This window comes from Cinclus cinclus, chromosome 3, assembly GCF_963662255.1.
Source record: "Cinclus cinclus chromosome 3, bCinCin1.1, whole genome shotgun sequence".
Classification (NCBI taxonomy): Eukaryota; Metazoa; Chordata; class Aves; order Passeriformes; family Cinclidae; genus Cinclus; species Cinclus cinclus.
In genome coordinates this window covers 3,755,698-3,776,794 of record NC_085048.1, presented here as the reverse complement: position 1 = coordinate 3,776,794, position 21,097 = coordinate 3,755,698, and the positions used below count along the sequence as shown (strand labels likewise).

The 21,097-nt window shown below is 41.4% G+C and overlaps 1 protein-coding gene across 1 annotated transcript in view; it reads right to left on the bottom strand.

The window, feature by feature from the left end:
* The window catches only part of PKHD1 (PKHD1 ciliary IPT domain containing fibrocystin/polyductin), a 226,094-nt gene that overhangs the window by 74,713 nt on the left and 130,284 nt on the right, over positions 1 to 21,097 (bottom strand). The window contains exons 49-51 of the mRNA XM_062489610.1: positions 15,086 to 15,151; positions 13,650 to 13,769; positions 6,867 to 7,004 (exon numbers count right to left, since the gene is read on the bottom strand). Coding sequence (XP_062345594.1) covers positions 6,867 to 7,004; positions 13,650 to 13,769; positions 15,086 to 15,151 — 324 coding nt within the window. The remainder of the gene's footprint in view (positions 1 to 6,866; positions 7,005 to 13,649; positions 13,770 to 15,085; positions 15,152 to 21,097) is intronic.

Sequence of the window (21,097 nt, the reverse complement as noted above, 5' to 3'; positions counted from 1 at the left end):
TTTAAAGGGTAAAAGGCAAACCGTACAAGAGTTGCATGTTCCCCATCTAATATACATCACACAGGTAAGCTCGTATATTCTCTGGGGATATAGAGGGAATTATCTTACAGTGTCCATTGTCCAACCAAACCAGCTTTGATTTCCTTGTTTAAATCTCCATAACTGTGTTTTGAACAGAAGAAAACCAGGAATTAGGTTATATCCAAATATGCTTTCGCAATTTCTCATATTTTTTACTCCTGGTTACAAAGCATTTACTATTATAGTTAAGTCAGTTAAAAACATCTCATATATCCAATCCTCAGCTCGGTTTTAAAACCATTTTTTAAGTAGGCTTCCAGACTTAACAATCACACACAAAGGATTGGAAATGGGGGTTCTATAGGATGAACTGGAAATTCTCCCTCCCTTAAAACCATTACACCTACATTTAGCTAAGAATCATAAATTTTAGTCCAAAAAAGCACAACTTAATTATAAATATTACCCTTGTTTTAAAAAAATCCAAAACCAAACAGATAACAAATACAGTCAGAGTGGGAAACATCAATAGTTCCATGGGTTTAAATCAATGGGCTTCAGCAACCTGAATGCAAGTGCTAGCAGAGAGTTTTCCAGGAAACACGTTGGACTATTAAGGTGGACTCTTCAAAAATTTTGGGATCACTCACAATGTCTGAGAGCCCCTGAAGAAAGCTAATATTGTGCCAGTACTCCAAACAAAGATAAAGGTAAAAGCCCCAGGTAATTACAGGCCTGTCAACTTGACACTGATTCTAGGGGAAAAAAATAAATAAAAATGGAATGTCCAACTCTGAACACAATTAATAAATCATTAAAGGTGGATGATATAATTAATGCCAATCAACCTGCTTTTATAGAAAAAAAGGTCCTGTGAAACTTCCTTGTTATCGTCTCCTAATGAGATTACAGGTTTAGTTGATAAAGATAATAGCTTTGATATCATATAATTGGCTTCTCCAAGGCACTTGGCTTAGTAGCACAAAACTTTGTGATTAACAAACTACACAAGTACAGCAGGAACACGGCACACACTAATTTACATCCTGAGTGACTGGAAAAGGGACATGGACTCAACCAGGTGTGATCCTGCAACCCTGTGGCATTCAATGTTTTATTAGGGACCCAAACTTGTCTGAAGACACTGAAAGCAAGCAGATAAACTGACACAGGTGGAGAGAACAATTACGAGGACATTCTAGGAAATTCAGCAGGAATTTTGAAGCAAAGAATTAGGAAAAAAAGTGAAGAATGCTCCATGGGACCCTGCTTGAGCAGGGTGGTTGGATTAGATGGCCGTCAGTGTTCCCTTCCAACTTTACCCATTCTGATTCTCTAATACTGAAAATAATAATGCAAGAGGTCTTGAAAAGATAAGAATCTTTCTGGGAATTAAGGGAGAAAAATGAAAAACAAAGGGGAAAGTAAGGTCTCAGATGCACACTTTGGCTAAGTCTAAATAGATTCCAGCACAATGGCCCATGGAAATGAAGATATGGAAGCAACAGCTCCCTTAGCTTACACATAAGGGGAATCAGAAACAGTTGATTCACACAAATCACAGGGGCTGGGTCAGTTTCAGAACCTTATGAAGTAAGTGCCTATGAAATCACAGCTCTTGAAATAAGTAATTTTGTGGGATACAGCAACTTGCCATAAAGAACAGGAATCATGATTTCTGCAACACATACATGAAGGATCTGGCCTTTAAGTGTCCGTCTTTGGACTTTGGTTGTGAAAACTTCAGATTTCTTGTCCCACTTTTGTGTAGTGAGCAAGTCTTACTGAAGATCACACCAAACTGCCCAAATCTCCATCCTGCATGAGACGAGTGGAAACAAATCCTCTTTCATGCTCCTACTGCAGCTGGAAGCCCTGGAAATTTGATGAGCAACCTGATTGGTCATAAAGTGAAATGATAATGTGCTGCTGGCAGACAACCAGGAAAAAAGGATACTTGCAACCTGGAAATCACCAAAAGCTGGTGGAAATGCCTGGTGAGATGTGCAGAAAAGGTCAGGAGGCACTAAAGACAAAGGCAAGGCTCCCCCAAAAATGTGTTCTTCCAATTGCACTACACAGTGCAAAAAACCCCAACAGTATATATGATAATCCTGTGTTAATAAAGAACCCGTGCTGTTAATAAATTCACCACCGATTACACACTGTCCTGAAGAAGTGTGAGATCCAAATGCTGAGACTGTAATATAGATCTGTTAGCACAATTGTTTAATCCTTCATCAGCTCTAATCCCTGGAGAGGAGAAAACCTACTACAAGAAAAAAATGAGGGAATAAAAAAGAGAACAGAAATAGAGATGTGTTTTTTCTATCCAGATTTTCGTTTATTCTGGACTGTGGTCTGGATCTAGTTTGTTGAGTTTCAAAAGCATTTTCCATTGTTTTTATAATTCAGTTGTGTTCCAGATGTTCTTCCTGACAGATTTTTGCTGTATTGTTTTGGGGTTTGATCCATAGCAAAACCCATTCAATTCTTTCCTAGATTAGTTGGTGTTTCCTCCCTTCTAGCCTTCTCTTTTTTTTCTTTTTTTTTTTTTTTCACAACATAACACTCTGCAACAGCTGTTGCATATAAGAGCAACAAAATCTCTGAGATAAGATCTCCTCCCTTCACCTGGCAAACAGACTTTGATGAGTATCTTGCTGGGACCATCTCCCCTTTTATCTCTGTTTCCTGAATCCAAAACTTCTTGGACTCTAAGTACCCAGCTATTTTGAAAACTGTGTCATACTGTCATCAGAAAGTCTAAGGAGTTTTTGTTCATGGTCAATACACAGCTGGACAGCACCTACTGTTGGTTCATCTTCTGGACCTTCCTTCAGGTGGTCAGGCTGCACTCTGGAAAGCAATCTGGAAAAGCAGCCAGACAAGGAGACCTCACTTGGTTGCCTCTTTCTGCCAAATATACAGAAGATTTCAGAACTCCACAGCTGTGGAGCTGTGGAGTAGGAACTAACAGCCAGAAGTGGGAGGTGAATGAGAAATAAGAGTGGGATCTGAGAGTCACAGTGCCCTCCAAATCCTCTCTGGAGGCTGGCAGATACAAGACAGGGATAAATGACTGAACAGTGGGATTTTTAAGCAGAAGTTGCAGGCAGGGCGAGACACCTGAGGGTGCCCAGAATTATAGAAAATCTTTATAATTAGGCAACTGAACCATGTTTCCAGGGAGGATCATATACCTGCATTCAGGTTTCTTAATGTAGATTTTCTCTAGATACCTTTATCACCAAGTCCCACAGACTGCAAGGGCTCCACTGATTATATTGGATAGGTCTCTACTGGAACAGCACCTCATGCACAGATGTCCAAATCACACCTAAATTTGAGTTTCTTGAACATGTGAACCAAATTCCTTCTCTACATGGAGCAATCATTTAAAAGAAACTGAGTGGCTTGGAAGGGATAAAAGGAAAACAGACAGAGGCTGAGGGGTTCATTGAAGGGAATGCAGGTAGTACAATGAACTTTTTGAACCACTTTTTTTTCTGTGATTTGGAATGAAAATACATCTTGTTACACCAACAGAGTCCCTTCTTCATGCAAGCTGTGCAGGGATGATATGTGACTGCAGGGTGGGACTCAGCCCGCAGCTAAAGATGGGACCCACACAACAGAGGTGCTGGAGAAGATGGAAAAGACAATAAATTGGTGAAACTCACTGTTGCCCAAATTATTGTTCTTTTTTTACAGCTAACACATGGTGCTTTAGTGAAATACACTGACTTACCCTTTGACAAGTCAGTATGGGGGTCCTTCCTGGACAAGGGGGGGAGTAAATGCATTAGAGCTCCTACGACAAGCGAGAGAAGCATTGGAATTGTCTGGGATTCCACCTCCAGACAATCAAGGCATGAGCTGATGATAACCTTAGGCTTCTTGCCTCCAAAGAGTGACATGACTGACAAGCAGCCATCAGGAGACATGCAAAGGAAAGAACGTGACAAGTTGAAACTGAAATGAGAAATCCTATCTGGATAATTACTTGGCAAGCTCTACTATAAGAAATAAAAGCAGCCTGCCAGCAAAGAGCAGCTGAGTGCAGTTTAGTTCAGGATGAGTCCAACGGATCAATGTGTGCCAAGAGAACTTCAGCATTTTCTTCATCTTTATTGGGAGCTGAAGGCTTTGTTCAGCAGTGGAACAGGGCACTTTCTGCACATACCATCTGAGTTTTAATGTTTGTGGGTTAAAATGGATGGAATCATCGTAGCTGAGAATGGAAAAACAACTGTGAGATGTTGAACTCGTTATTTCTTATCTTGTTTTGACACACATGTGCTAATGATATTTAGCACTTGGCTTTCTGTCTGAACCTCAAACTCTCCTTTTACAAGCTGGAAAAATACCTAATTTTTACAGTATCACAGTGCAAAGAAATAGAAAAAAATGGTGTAACTAAAATTCTATTGCGAATATCACCATCAAATAAAAGACTTTTAAGGAAAGTGAAAGAGAGAAACTCCTTATTTTAGTGGTAGGATATGAAAGTAGAAATAATAAGGAAGTTTCCCTGTATCCAACACTGCTAAAGGGCTAGGAGCACCCAGAGAAATTCCTGTGGGGGTAGATCCACACTTTTTCCTTTGAGTTTTCCAAGGGTTCTGACAGAGTTCTTTGTGGATCTCAAATCATCTCACATCTTCCAGGGATCATAAATCACATGGATTGTGATCATAGATTAAAGAGAAAAGTGATGATTGACCCTGCATGGTCAACAGTGTTCCACAAATCCTGATTTCCCAATCATCATTATTTTCGCATCCCAATTTGCCTGTAAATTATTGTTTCACTAAAATTAATTAGGTTCTTGTTATGGTTGATAAACTCCAATTTTGCACTGATTTTTTCCCCTTTGTTACATATTTCCCATCATCATATAGTTCCTATGCATTTATGGTCATGATCTAACCTTCTGACTGTTGTTTATTTGCTGCAGAGAAGAAAAGTTCTCTGGAGGACACCAAACCCAAATAAGATGAATTTCTAAACTGATCATTCCTGTCTGGAAGTTTAATGGAACAAAATATCCTATCTTACCAGAAAGTCTTTGTTCCAGGCCACGGAATTAGAAGGAACAGCATGTGGCCATAGATTGCTATGCTGAAAACAGGCCATGGAGAAATTACACAACAGGCAGGACCTGGGGATTTGGCTCACGTGATGTCAACCTGAGATCCTGCTCAGGCAATGCTGAATGCTGATGTCCACATCTATTAAATCTGTTTACTAAACTGTCTCATTATCTGTTTTGTGTCAGGATTTCTTTAGGGTGTGGTGGAGTTGGACAGATGGGCTTCAAAACCCTTCCTTCAGGCATGGAGCAGGCAGGATTGGACAGATGGGCTCCAAGACGTTACTGTAAGGCGTTGAACACATGGGAAGGGAAAGGGGAAGGGGAAGGGGAAGGGGAAGGGGAAGGGGAAGGGGAAGGGGAAGGGGAAGGGGAAGGGGAAGGGGAAGGGGAAGGGGAAGGGGAAGGGGAAGGGGAAGGGGAAGGGGAAGGGAGGGGAAAACAGACACTCCCAGGTCTGCAGGCAGGCAGAGAAGCCAGTATGAGATGTGGGAAAATTGCAGAGTCTCTACCCACCCATCATCTCACAGCTGAAACAAGGACAGCTCTCCAGGAGACGTGGGACAGCAGCTGCGAATACCTGTTTGGTTTTTAATATCATTGCTACTCACAGATGTGCTTGAGGGGAGTTTGTGCAGCAAAGTGCCTCAGTGTTTTTTTAATAAGTGATTTTAGCAATGAACACATGCTTTTTCTTAAAACCAATATGAAACCATATTTAGAGTGCAAAGGAGTCTAAGTAAGAAATGACTGACACTCTTTTAAGTATACATATTTTTTAACCTCCTGGATTAAGCTTTCCAACCTTTTTTTTCCGAAGAAAAACACAAGACAGCAAAATAACTTTTTTGGCCAGGACTATATTAACCAAACAGTCCCTTGAGATTAACAACAAATAAATATTGAAGCAGACTTCCTCAGGAGGTGATTACACAAACAAATTCTCTTTTTAAAGTTCATGAAACCAATCTTGAGAAAGGTCAAGCAATGATCAACAATGTGATCCCAGTATCCTAAGGATTCCTGTAAGTAAATATAATGCCTGGCTTTGGAAACCTTGATATTTAAAGGGTATTATGTGAGTAATTACTTCAGAGTGGAAAAACATCGATCTTGACTGTTGTAAATAATGTGGAACAGCCCCTGTGACTTTGGGGACTGCGAAACAGCTGGAAGTAGGGGTAAGATACCTTCCTGTGGTCCTACTGCTCATCTCTACAGAGGGATGAGAGGAGCAAGTGTGCTGAATCCAGCTGTTCCATACCACAGCAGGATTTCCAGGCATTCAGGGAATTCTCCATGACTGTTGGCTTTATGTTGGCTTTTAAATATTTCTATGTCACAAAAAGTGTCCTATTAATGCCCAGGCACCAGGCATTGCCTGAACACTAGGGCAGATCCTGCTCTGGGGAATTTCTGTCACATAAAGCAGCCCCACAGGAAGTAGGGCAAACTTTTACACATATCAGATAAAATCTCTGCCCCAGTGAAACCAGGAGTGAGGTGCAGATTGCAGTATTTGTGGCACCTTGCTATTAAAGGAATCGGTAATTAGCTCCAGTAGGTAACCACTGTGCTTCACATGGATTCTGGGTGCCCAAACTGCAGATATCCAGGTAGCCACAGGGCATTAGGTTGGACAGCATGTTTATGGTGACACTCTAAGTTGTTCTCCATGGGTTTTTTTTTTTTTTTCCTTTCAAGAGCAGAAATAAACCCCAGGCATCCCGAAGATCAGCTGTTCACTCACCCACTCTCAGCACACCCCCCAGCACCATGACACAGGCTGCACTCAGGACGTTGCTGGAGTTGCTGGGGAACTCGAGGGTCCCCAGGATGTAGAGTCCTCTCAGAGGGGGAAGAGCCACATCCACTAGGATGGTCCTGTCTGGGAAACAAAGCAGACGGTTGTTTAGGTCAATGGCAGCCTGATAACACCACTAGACAAAAAGTGTGGTGAGCTGGTGAAGAATGTCAGTGTGGTTTGAGTTTTGTGTTATTCAGATTGGTTTTCAGAGAATTATGGAATTGCCTGGGTTGAAAGAGATGTTAAACATCTTCTTGTTCCAACCCTTTGCCATGGGCAGGGACACCTTCCACTATCCCACATTTCTCCAAGCCCTGTCCAACCTGGCCTAGGACACTTCCAGGGATGCAGTCACAGCTTCACTGGGCAACCTGTGCCAGGGCCTCACCACCCCCTCAGGGAAGAATTTCTTCCTAATATCTAATTTTAACCTACTCTTTTTAAGTTTAAAGCCATTAGCCATTGTCTTGTCATGCCAGGGACTCGTAAATAGTCTCTCCCCAAGTCTTTGGCATTTTTGCCTCATGGAACTGAAGACGACAAGAGAGTTCTTTTGAAGAGAATAAGAATGACAAAATGCCCCATCCCTGGAAGTGTTCAAGGCCAGATTGAACAGGGCTTGGAGCAACCCGCTCTAGTGGAAGGTGTCCCTGTCCATGGCAGGAGGTTGGAACAAGATGAGCTCTAAGGTCCCTTCAAATACAAACCCTTCTGGGATTCTAGGATTCAGGGAAATGGAAAAATATCCAGCAGTATCACAGAGGTACATCATGGTGCAAAAAGCCTGCAAATCTCCACCTTGTCAACAGTGGTCAGGGTGACAAACTGCACCCACACATCATGAACTACCTCCACTGACCCTCTGTTGCCACTTTTCCCTCTTTTCATCTTGGCTTTGCTCTCCCAGGTTTAGTGTATGAAAACTCATCTCTTCCTCACCATCCAAGAGGAAATCTTTGCTTACACAAACACAACCTACGGGAAGACAGAGCTCATAGAACCACAGAATCATTAAGGTTGGAAAAAAAACTCTGAGATCATTGCCAGCTCCACCATGAGTACCTCCATTCTGCATTCATATTCCCCTCTGAAAGTTAGTTAACAATGGGCAAAGCACCATTGCCTCAGATCCATAACGAGAAAGGGGGATATTTTTATATTTCAGAACAAAGTGGAAATCGCTGTGGTTTGAGAACAATGACAACATTACTGCTGCTTCCTAAAGCTGCAAGTCTGCAGCCTGGGAACCTTTAAAATGCCTCTTAAGTGTTCCAAGTAGGACATGAGTAAGGGTGTAAATGGTGGATCATTTAGAGGTAGCTGGCTGCACAGAGGTGAATTCTGCCCTCAGGGCCCATCTAATGCTCTTGGATGTCACTAAGAGACTCTCAGTTGATTGCACTGGAAAACAACTCAGGTCCTGAAACTTTAGTTTTCATCCCCTTTCATTACTAACAAGAGTAACAAGAGTATGGTGCATCTCTCAGTCAGTGGGTGCTCCTGGAAGAAAGAAAAGCAAGGTGTTTCCCTAATAAGGGGCTTAATAATGCCATCTAATAATGGCTTTCATAGAAACAGATTGCAGAAAAAAAAATCTTCAACATAATGGCAGCCCTAACCTACACAGAGGTTTTCTGTGACTCTCATTGTTCTCATAAGCATTTATTGCAAGGTATAGATATAGAAAACAGGGGACATTAAGGAACAGACATTTTTATGGTGGATTTTGACATATTCCTGCCTTTATCCATGTGAATGAATTATCCCACCTCTTCCTTTTGCCCCTCTGTCTTTTTATCCTTTCTCTCTGACCATGAACACCCTGAAAGCCCAGGATGTCTGTTCTTAAGGACTATACCAAGTACAGCAGCAAGCCATGGTTGATCTGAACCCCTCATTCCAAAACAAATTCCCTGCATCCTTGGGCTGAAACATCTTTCAAGCATGCAAAATTGTCACAGCATTCAGATGATGTACATCTCTAGGGAGCAAGTGCATTTTCTTTCCCCCCTAAATCTTATGGTGTTGGTACTTAATATATTTTTACAGGCATAATCCTGTCTATAATCTCTTACAGGACGGGTACAGTCCCATGCCCTGCAGAGCTGTGAAGGGAAGGCTCAGGATGTAAACATATGAAATAGGGAGGAGAATTAGGGAAGAGATGTTGTTAAAATGGTATCTCTCAGTCAGAAGAGGAATCTAGTTTGTGAAATCACATCTCAAGAATGTGGCAAAAAGCTGCAGTTGACAAAGGCCATAAGTATATTCATCAAACACAGGCTGAAATATTTTTAGGAGAAGAAGAAGAAGAAGAAGAAGAAGCGCTCCCAGGCATGCCATTTATGTGTCACATTTCAGTCTAGAACAGAGATTTTTTGCTGACTTGCACATCTTTCAAAAAAAGGTTTTATAAAGGAAATGCTGACTGTAACTGTGGTATTGTGTGTGTGAGCCTTGAAACACAGGAGTGAGAAATTCCCCCACTCAGAGATATCTCTGCAAACCTAGAGTTTCCTCAGTTTAAAAGGACAACACTCCGGGGTGTGATGCTTGAGGTGTGAAGTCCTCAGAGGGTGAAATGTTGCTCTGTAGAAATAATAGAACACTCCTTTGAGGGGGAAAAAGGTCTTTCCACACTTGAGGAGGAAAGCAAACAGATTCAAAGGCAACTTCCTTACAGAATACATTCATTTACCTTGTAGAAAGCAATATGACTTAGCAGTTAAAATAATAAACTTTAGGTCACTGAGCTCAAAGGATTTACCTTCAGAGAAAGATAAATTTGAGCTGTTTTTCTACCATGAAAATATTCATATAACGGCAAGACACTACTCTCAGCAAACCATGGCTTGAGCTTAAAAACAGGGCAATATTTCATTTTACACACGCTTTCTTCAGACAAAAAGCTCACAGGTATGCCAGAGTCTTAATGTTCAGATGCACAATACTGAGAAGTCACTAATGACTCCAGCAATGACATGAAATGCCTTTGATCAGCCATGCTGCTGTATAAAACACCATAGCATGCCATTGAATGGAAATCAGGCACAACAGAGGAGCTATTATATGGGATACAGTACTCCAGCATTCATCTCTTCAAACAGAAAAACTTCAAAGAAAATCAAAATCAGAAAATGAAGAACAGAGTGAATTCCACCACTGGAGAGAAAAAAAAAAAATAAAGGAAGATAGAAATTGCCAGAGGCTACATGATATCATATCAATACCCTTCAAAACAGCATTCCTTTGCTTGGAATTATAACGCATTCTCCTTCCACACAGAGCATGCTGCATCAGGAGTGTGTCACACTGAAAACCATAAACCAAAGCCCTGAAAATCCCAGGGCTTTGGGAAGCTAATGCCACTGCTGGCTGCTGGAATGGCATGACCAAACTCCTCTGGATTGTTTTCCAAGGTGGTGTGGCTGCTGAAGCCTGATGCATGTGAGAGGTCCTTGTGGGATGGCTGTGGCTCCAGAGGATGAACCTCCAGGGATAAAAGCACAAGCTGTGGCAGCCCAAGCTGAGGATTTCCAGATCAGGCTGGAAGAGATTCATATCCACTGGGGAGACAGACACTGATGGGAATTTTAGCAACACACCAAAACTAAAAGTCACTTTTACATGAGGAACCTACCTTTGTTGCAAGTCAAAGTCATCCTTGTGCTAAGTCTGTGAAGTTGAACAGGGCAAAAAAATGAACTCAGTACAGAACCCCAATTTCCAAGCTTGCCAAATCTCTAGATGTCAAGCAGACACCAAGCAAGAACACAAAAAGCTGGTTTCTAATATGTATATTTAGCTAATAGAGGCATTTTCTACCTTTTCAAACCTTCCTGAGACCAGCCCATGAGGTAGCTCCAATGTTGCAATTATGCTTATTTTGTTAAATAAGCAAATTGAAGCTTTCAATAGCTAAATTTAGGCAGTGCCCCAGTTCTCCAGTGAACTCTAGGAATCCACATTCAGTCAAAGATTTAAGCAGTGTCAGACCAAAGTGCCTGTACTTCTGCACACTAGAAATGAGCACTAAGCATCAATTATTGCTCTTGTGATTCTAAAACTGTTTTTGGGGGCTGAAAGGACTAATCCAGTCATGCACAGCATACCAAAAGCAGGATCATGTCTTGGCTTTCAATCAGAAAATCATTGTAGATGGCTCCCAGAATAGAATTTTAACTAACCAGAAGACAGCAAAGAGTACGACACAGCTGCATCTTGCCAGGAGTGCATCACAAAAACATATTTTGGTGTGCATAGCAGCACAAAGAGTGGTTTGTAGAATATTTGTTCTCATAAGAACAAATTCTCACTTTTTTGAAGCCACCTGCAGTCATTCTGAGTTTAGCAGGGTCTGCACAAGCCAGTGGAAATGGGAAGAGAAACATCCATAAAATGCTACAATTAAGCATACATTTTAAAATTGTTGATTTCATTTTAGATTTTGTATCCAAGCAAGGGTCTGGCTTTCTTTGAACTGGAGACTCAAACACTTGTGGCAGCAAAGCAAAGCATGCAAAATGGACAGAAAATTCATCTTGCCTAAATTCATTTCAAATTTGAGCAACAAATCCAGTTCCCTTATCGCCCCAGTGAGGACCATGACTCTAATTTAAGACCCTGTACTCTGTTGACCCCAATGTCAGTGAGTGTCTCAACACCTCCAAACCAGCAGGAACGAAGAGGGAGAGCAGAAATAAAATAGAGAGAGGATGACCAGAAAAGGCAGAGATGAAACAAAATAGATGGTGTGATAGACAGCTTGTGTTTGTGTTCATGTTTTTATTCTCAGGATAAAATCAAAGGAGGGTTCCAGAAAGGCACAGGAGAGGAGAACAGTTTCTGCACGTCAACCAACACACACATTTGCTCTTGCAATGGGAGTGAAGAGATTTTTTATAGAATCAGAATCATGGAATAACCTGGGTTGGAAGGGACTCACAAGGATCACTGAGTTCAGCTCCTGGCCCTGCACAGAACAGCCCCAAGAATGCCACTGTGTGTCTCAGACCCTTCCCCAGCATCATTGCCCTTCTCTGCACATGCTCCAGCTCCTCACCTTTGCAGGAAACACGGAAGAGTTTTATTCATCGTGCATCACAAACTGATCCTTCATCTTCTACTCTCTTGATCTGATCTAAACAACAGAACTCCAAACCCTCAGCCAGGCCTATTTATTTATTAATTTGTTATTCTCTGCTTCTGTGTAAATTGTGGTTTACCTCTGTGCCTCTTATCTGCATCTGACACATGATGGTGAAGACTTGGGATGTTTTGGTCTTATGACAGCCATGGGTTGATATTGGTGAACCATCTATCACAGACTCATTAAGGCTGTAAAAAACTTCCAGGATCATCAAGTCCAAGCTGTGACAAATCCCCACCTTGTCCCCAGCCCAGAGCACTGAGTGCCACATCCAGTCATTCCTTGGACACCTCCAGGGATGGGGACTCCAAACCTCCCTGGACAGCCCCTTCCAATGCCTGACCACCTTTTCCATGAAGAAATTCTCCCTGAACTCCAACATTACCTACTCTTTATCTCAATGTAATTTCCCCCCAAAAGTGAAGAAATTAAATGTTTTTAAAAGTACAGGTTTGGGGGTTTTTTTCATATTTATCAGAAAATTGAAAATTAAAATAAATATATATTGAAGGTGGATCATAATTCTTAATGTAACCTTCAATTATACATATATATATATAAGGAAATGGTTTTGTTGGTAATTTCAGTCATGGTTATGGTTTCACTTTTTATCTTCATATATATATATATATATATACCTTAATGACACAGGCCAGAGAAGCCCTAACTGTGACTGAAGCTAAATAAATGCCCAGATACTAAGACAAACATTTCCCTCCACAAAAGCCATACATCAAAAACAGGTGGGAGAGGAGTAGACATCAAGTGGTGTTATCCACATCCCACATTTCCAGAAGTGGAGCTGTGGTAGGTAGAGACACTTAACTCATTTCACAGAAATGAGGAGGAGATAGCATCAGGTTCTAGAATATTTCAGGTACATATCAAGAAATATTCATTGGATCATTCAATAGTTATATCAAGACCTCAGGTAATCCAACTTTCTGATCAAAGTGGGTCAGCTCTTGCGTAAAATGGTTATCACAAGTTTTTTTCCAGATTTTATTGCAAATTCCCTAATACATTTACTAAAATCCAGTTTTCATGCAGTAATGCTGTAAGATGAGTGGAGATTTAAATGTAACTCAAGCTGAAATATAGGCCTAACCTAAAATGCCTAGGAGGCATCCACAGCAAATGGTTTGAGAGATTACCATTGATAAGTGGGAATTGCAACAGAAAAATAAAATGGAAGATGATACAATGGCAGAAATGTAAAAAAATATGAACCTTGCACAAAACACAGAGAGAAATGGGTCAAGAGATGAGCTTTGTGAGTTGTGGTTCTGGGTCTTACAAGTTCTCCTCTGAATTAAGATCCCTGTACATACTCCAGCTGGACAGCCAGTATAACGATTTGTGTTTGCGTGTATGTGAAAATGGAAAATAATTATAATTCTCTTCCAAAAAAACTACATTTTTGTACTGCAGTCTGTGTGACAAGGAACAAATGCAGGGTGCTACACACGCTGGAATGGCCACCAGGACCAAGGAGCCCTTATTGGAACACAAATATCAATCCCAACGTCGGCAGAGCCCAGCCCCACAGAAATGAAACACCTTCCTTCCTCACGTACTTGGCAAGATGATGACATCTTCCCCAGGGCCTGGGATGCTGCCATTGGATCCACCCCAGCCTTTTCCCACACCATTCCACGTCTCTGCCAGTGACCATTTCATGACAGCACAAGAAGGAACTACAAAACAGGACATAAAAAGACAGAATTATCATTTTCTGTAGCTGGAAGAATTACCATTTCTTTGATAGTCAAGCATCTGGGACATTAACATCCTCCTTTTGTCACTGATGAAGCAAAACTAACTCTTCTTTGTTATTTTCCTTGCTTAAAGAAAACTGTTTGATTGAATTCCCAGGGCATGGGAATTTCCATACTTTCCCAAAGTATGAAAACTTCAAAATAATTAGTGATCAAATCTTACAAGCTTGCTAACACCCATAAAAGCAGTTTTCCCATTCCAAGGGGTGACCAGGGCCTGCCTTGGAAAAGCAGTTGGACCAAGACACATGGAAACTCCTGCTCCTTCTCCAAAATTATCTTTTTTCAGGTCAATCCAAAAGAAAATTCCTGAGCCTTAGGAAAATATTAGGAAGAAACTGAGTCCACAAAATACAGGTGCTTGACTTGCATTTGTATTTTGGAGAGCTAACTAGCCAGGTTCCATAGATGAATTGCTCTGAAGTTTGTTCTGCCACAGGAGAGGAAGGGAAGCCTTCAAGGGAAAATCCTGCACACTCAGTTTAGCAAATCCTGGACTAATGCAGGCAGGGCCTCCCTCTGGAGGCCTCTGCAAGCACCTACTTCTGTCCCTCTACTGCAAAGGGAATTCTGGCATGTTTTTTTCTTGAGGAAAGCTTCTTCGGGGATTGAAAATATAGGAGCAAGCACATGCCTAGGTTTTGGGGACTAGACCCAGCTCAATAATATTGTGGTGTACAAAAAAAGCTCTGTTATCAGCACAAGGAAACACAGAAATTAAATCTATGTTGAGTTCCTTAAGTTTGGGTCTGTCTCTCCAATCATTTGTTTGTTCTGGGAGAAACACCCTGACAAAATGTCTCTAAACCCTTTTTCCATGTAAATGATTATTGTTAATACACAACACAGCAAGGCAGTTAATACTCAAAAACATTACAATTTGGAGGTCTCCCTTGTCTCTGGTATATTTTTCTGTCTGATTCAACATGAAATTGAGCAGTAATATCAGACCATGGAGCACTAAAATTCACTGTAGTCTTATATTCTCCATTCTCTGTCTGATCTGCTGTGGTATTTCCCAACAAAAGTTTACAGTGTTTTATAATCACACATTTCTCTTGAGCAATGGTAGATAGGGCTCAATGAAACGCCTAAATGAATACCAAGAGCCTCTGTTGGCTTGACAGATGTACAAAATATTGAAGTGAAAAATAGCAATTTACTCCTGAAAAAGCTATAAAAAATAAATGGTGTAGCTCCCAGACCAAGGTTTTCTGACACAGATTTTCACATACCTGGGGTAGGTAAAGCCACTCTTTCCTTCTCTTTCAGTGTGACCTGAATTAAGTCAGCTCCTGTGACTGAACACAGAGAATTTTAGGGAGTTACAGCAAGGACCTTCAAATTAACACACACACAAAAAAAAAAAAAAAAAATAGTCAATCAATTTCCACACATTAATTCCTAACACTACACATTTCTCACAAAAACATTTTCTTTAAGAGCAACTATACATGTTTTCTAAGCATTTTATGTCTTTTTTTTTTGTGCTTTGAGAAAGGATTAAACAAACACATTTTAATTTACAGATACGGAAGGTCTCAAGACAACTCATTAGAAACAGCTAAAAAGGAAACACTCAACAATCAGAAATTCTAGGCTGGAACTCAAATCTCATTTATCCCACTATAAATCCACAGCAGTTCCACTCACACAAGCAATATCACACCATTGAATGCATAATGTATAAACTGGCTCAAACACTCAAACAGCGAAATACAGCTTTTGTTTTGTAGTTCAGTTTTGACTTTTTTTTTTTTTCCCTCAAAATCTGGTATCTGAAAGAGATGCTTTAATTAGTCAGACTTTATAGACTGGAGACAGGGACCCCGTGTTCTCTGCTGTGAAAAGGGGTCAGCAGCAATTATCACAGTGGTAACCTTTGTGGCCGTGTATTGTCAGCAGGAGAAGGGCCAGAATAATGCAAATCAAAGAGGAGCAGGAGAAAGCTGCTTCAGACCCAGCTAAAATCCCACCTCCTCTTCATCTCCAGTGGCATATAAAGGCACTTCCTTTCAGTCACCAGACTGGAACAACTGTAGGTTAAAATAGAAACACTCTGACAAACAAATAAATCTCCTGTCTTCTGCCCAGCCCCTTATGGTGACCTTAAAGTGTTGTTGGAAGATTTTTGTTTTTGGGGGGGGTAGAAGAATTGTATCAATGAAGCCATTGTCAGAACTTTCCTCAGTTCCAGAACATGCCTGGAACTTTCCTCTGTGTGCATCAACCCACCGATGGGATTTCATGCCATATTGTAATTTACTTATTTTATCTTTAAACAAGTCTCTGTACTTTTAAATTGAGAAACCCGTCCTTCCCTACCTCCCTCCTTTTCTCCCAGTGCAACTGAGCAAATTTAAAATAACTGAGGTTCATTAATTTTAAGTGTTCAATAAATTAGTATGAATAATCAAAAAACTTGATTCTTTCTGATAATTACTATTTGATGTCAGTTGAAAGCACTCGATTGAGTTAGCAGCATATGCTCCTATGCCAAATGAGGCTTCCATAATTAAATAGAAACTGATTCCATGAGGTTTTTCTCATGTCTGATTAATTAGTAATCAGGTGCCTCAGCCCTGTTCTTCAGTGACACCTTCTCTCCCAACAGTAGCTGGGATCTGATCCATGTATCAGTCAAGTCAGTCTGCACCAAACCATCACACAGAGCTCACACTGAACAGCAGCATGCCTTGAGTGGCCACAAGGTGAACATTTGAAGGGAAAACATTACATGGAACTGCTAATTTAAAGCGTCTGACACAGCTCTTGTGGCTTTCAGACAATACATCTGTGTACTTTTATGGTTATAGTGTTTTTCCTTCTCACACGGGGCGAAACATTTGCCAAAGCTGATACAACAGACTTAGGAAAAAACAAGACAACCAAGCCCTGACACTATCCTTTTTCACCTAAATGTATTCTGTGAGGTTTGCTGAGGTTGATTTCTTAGTTTTTAGGGCACTAGGGTGAAATAATTTAATTAATGATGTTTGTATTTTTCAGAGAAAATCTTTTCTAATTAAATCCTGAGGGGACATAAAACTTGATCAATATGTTGCATAGACCTCATAATGGGGTTTAAACCCCTTACATGGTGAAGAAGGGAACCATTAAGACTTAAATCAGTTTGGAGTTTTATCATCAGCCTGTCCAGAGTCAGGACAACAAAAAAAGTTTCTCATATTTGAAGCGTCATCCCACCAGAGAGCATGACAATCCAAACCATTATAAGTTATTATTATTTATACCCTTGACATGAACGTAAGAACTAGAAATCTCCCCAGAACTCATGACATCCTTGTAACTTGTACAGTTATCTATATCAATGGGGTGTAAAGTGCAATGGTTGTGAATCAGCAGTGTTTTGTTGCCTTTTCCCCACAAATACTCCTAAAAACTGATCAGTAAAGATAAAGGCCTTGGGTTTAATCAAGGCTACAGTGACACAGTCCTTCTGGTGGTTTTGTTGTGCTGCTGAGTACGTTATCACTGGGTTTTGCAGGACAGGAAGAGATACAGGCACTACAGGATGAAGGACACCATTAGTAAGCATTGAATTAAGGTGACTCTTGGCAAAATGTAGTTATAAGGCTCCAGGGTTTAGTTGTATAAAACCTTTATAAGGCTCATCAATTTTCTGCCTTATTACAGCTCCTCCTGGATCTTTGGGCTGTGAATCATAAATATAGGCCTTCTGGATGATACTGCTGGTAACTTTTCCTGGTTCAGGGCTCCTTGAGTGAACATGAAGGAGGAGCAACTCAGTCTTTTATCAGCTTTGCAGTGACTCGGAATTTTGCCTGTGGATATTAGGAAGGGCTGAAACTAGGATAAATGGCTCCAATAGCCTGACTTACAAATAACAAGCAGCTTCATGCTATTTAACAATTGGGCTGACATCCATCACGGGAGATCAAAACTTTTTAGACAGCACAATCAACAACACAGTGAGACACACCTCTAAAAACTGAAGAACCTGAGAGAGAGTGTTTTGTCATCCCCTGTGAGGATATTCTGCAGGAGATACCCAGAACTATGATATAATGAGGAGAATGAAGTAGGGAGAAGAGGCGTAAAAACCCATTTTATATACGCATAAATAGATGCAATTCTATTTTTATTTATATATATATATACACATACACACACACATATATGTATGTATGTCTTTGGGTTGATGGACATAGATTCTTGCTTACATCAGATTGGCATTTGTGTGAAATTCCCCCTGCAGACATCACATAAACAAAAAACCAACCCTGACAGGATTATAAGGGCATTTCATCATCTTATTCCTGTAACTGCTGCACTCTCTGGTTTCTCAGCTTCCATGCCAGAAGGACAGGAGCTCACTCACCAGGAGAAGGTTGCTTTGTCTCTTTGTGCCTATTACAAAAATTGAGCAACTGAGGGAACGGGGCAGGGGGGTCTCAGCCTGGAGAAAAGAGAGTCCCAGGGAGGATCCTATTGCTCTCTGCAGCACCCTGGAATGGGGTCAGAGCCAGGTGGGTGGTGGTCTCTTCTCCCAGGGAATTAGCAACAGGACAAGAAGAAATGGCCTCAAGCTGCACCAGGGGAGGTTCAGGTCGGACATCAGGAGGAATTTATTTTTTGAAAGGGTGGTACAGTATTGCTACAGACTGCCCAGGAAGTTGGTAGAGTCACCATGCCTGGAACTGTTAAAAACATGACTGGATGTGGCACTCAGTGCTCTGGTCTGGGTGACAAGGTGGGAATGGGTCACAGGTTGGACCTGGTAAACTTGAAGGTCTTTTCCAATATAAATAATTTTCTGATTCTATAATTACAAGGGGCACCTCTTTGCAAATAACTGGCTTTCATTTCACGGAAGACACTGAGCAGCCCACATCTGGTCAACTGGCCCTCTGAAACTACTGATATGGGTGAGTTTTATCTGGCTGGAAGAAAAGACTCATCCCTGTGCAATCAGTCCTCTGTAAAGAATTAACTCCATTCTTCATGTCTTTCACATAGGATTCTCCTTTACCCCCGGCAATAGAAAATATCTGTGTTTATTTATTTTCTGTATTTAATATTAGAAACAAACATTGTTAAGAGTGCTTTTCCTCCTATACAAAGCAATTACAGAAACTCACAGAGCCTAACGGAAGTGAGCTCATTCTCTAGGAATCTAGAAAAGACAATGAGTATAATCAAATTATTTTTAAAGAACTATGGAAATTGTAAACCTGCTTCTGACACAGCAGTAATGTGAGGTTGAGCCTCAGGCCCTCTTAACAACTCACACATGAGCAGCCTGAGCAAAGTCAGCAGGATGATCCATCTCCTTAAAAGTTGTGTCTACTGAAAAATGTATTTGGGATAAATAAAAAGTTTGATAATCCTTTCAGTGATGTTTTCAATAATGTTTCTGTCCAGCACTTCAATTTTAGGGGAAAAAAAAAAAAAGCAAAACAAAAGAAATTTGGAGGTGGAGGAAGCCAACATTTTGTTTCATTCCAAAAGAAAATTGTTCAAACATTTGAAAAGTGAACTAAAAGGAAACAACATCACCCTGGTTTTTAGCCAGTTCCAGTATTGCCCAGAGACCTTAACCAAGGAGCAGTACCATGCTGTGGCACCATATGCTGAAATTTGTAACAGGCTTAAAAAGCTCATGATGTTACTATTGCAATTTACAAAGGATATTTCTCCTAAAAAATATCCCAGATGCCCCGATGGGATTTTTTTTTTAATTTATTTTTTATTCAGCATGGTCATACCACGTTTCACTCCCCTGAAATGTGGTTGAGCCACAGCCCGTGAGTGTTTCAGAGTCACACCACAACTGCAGGCCCACAGTGACCTTTGAGGATCACTTGTCTTAGCACACAGGGTGCCCCAGAGAAAACCAGGGTGATGCTATGAATCATGTCAAAGCAAAGCTGGTGTTGTAGAAATTAATGCCACGGGATGCTTCAAGCTCCCTAGGCCTCCTCTTCATCCAGTATCCAGAAGGGATATGGAGTTACCTGTCCTTCAATGGAAATTCCTTTAAAATGGTCTGGAAAAGTGATTTTTAAAGTGGCTTAGAGGCTGGTTAACAGTTTCATGTATGTAGGTAGCAGTGACTATCTTTGTTAATAGGATCATCGCCCATATAACAGAAACATTCTCCATTGCAATCATTTCTCCCCATTCAGCATCCCCAGCATTGTCTTGCTCCCAAGCCTAATTTACAAGACCCCAGCCATCGGTGCAACTTAACTCCTTTAATCCCCTCCATACGGTCTATTTTCTTGCCTTTTGTGTTAGACAGACCCTTTTTCCTCACCCAAAGATAAACAAACACTTGCATGACGCCAGGCAGTTTCGGATGGGAGAGGGCATGAAGGAAGCCTGAGCCCAATGCAAACTTCTGGCCAAGGTGGCTTCATTGGGCTGCCTGCTTCGTTTGAATAACAATATCTTCTCAGTCACGGGTTTTTTTTCCCCCTTTCTCCGCATTTTCTCCCCTATGCAGGCCCGAGTAAAAGGCTGTGTGAATTCAGGAGCCTGCTCATTAATGAGCTGGCATCTGATCCGTATTTACCGACGTTAATTTTGGATGTAACGCACCCCTGCCACTTCCCCGCAGTTTGCCCTAAAAGCCTTTCTGAGTGCCACAAAAGCGGAGGGTCAAAAGTGAGTTGACCCCTGCCAGAATGTACAATTATTGCGAAGAGGTGGTACGCCAGCAGCTGTCGAAACCCCACCGAAACGCCTCCAAAAAAAAAAAAAAAAAAAAAAAAAAAAAAAAAAAAAAAAAGTCGAGGGATGACAAATACGGAGCTCTCCCTCGGCCCCGCGAGAGCCGCCGACTTGGGGCAGGAAGAATGATGTCCCTCCCGAGCAGCTGCAATAATTGTCCTGCCATTGTCCGAAGCCCTCCCTCCGCCGCCCCCTACAAGTGCCCATTGTGGCCGCGGAGTCGAGTGATTTTATGCTCGGGCTGATGCTGTTTGCGCCCAGCTGCCCGAGCGCGGACACGCGAGCCCGGGGAGGGGGGACCCGCGTCTGCTAGACGGGGCTGCCACATACCAGACCTCGTACGTAAGTCAGACGGGAACAAATGACCCTTTATCAGCCCTTTCTCCCTTTGAAGTGGCGGCTGCTTATAGGCCCTTACAGCTTTTCCTCCTTAGCCCGAGCAAACATCCTCCTTTTGATATGCTACATGCTCATTATCTCTGCCCCATTTAATGATTTTTGATTGAAGGGTGGCAGCGCAGTTGCCAAGA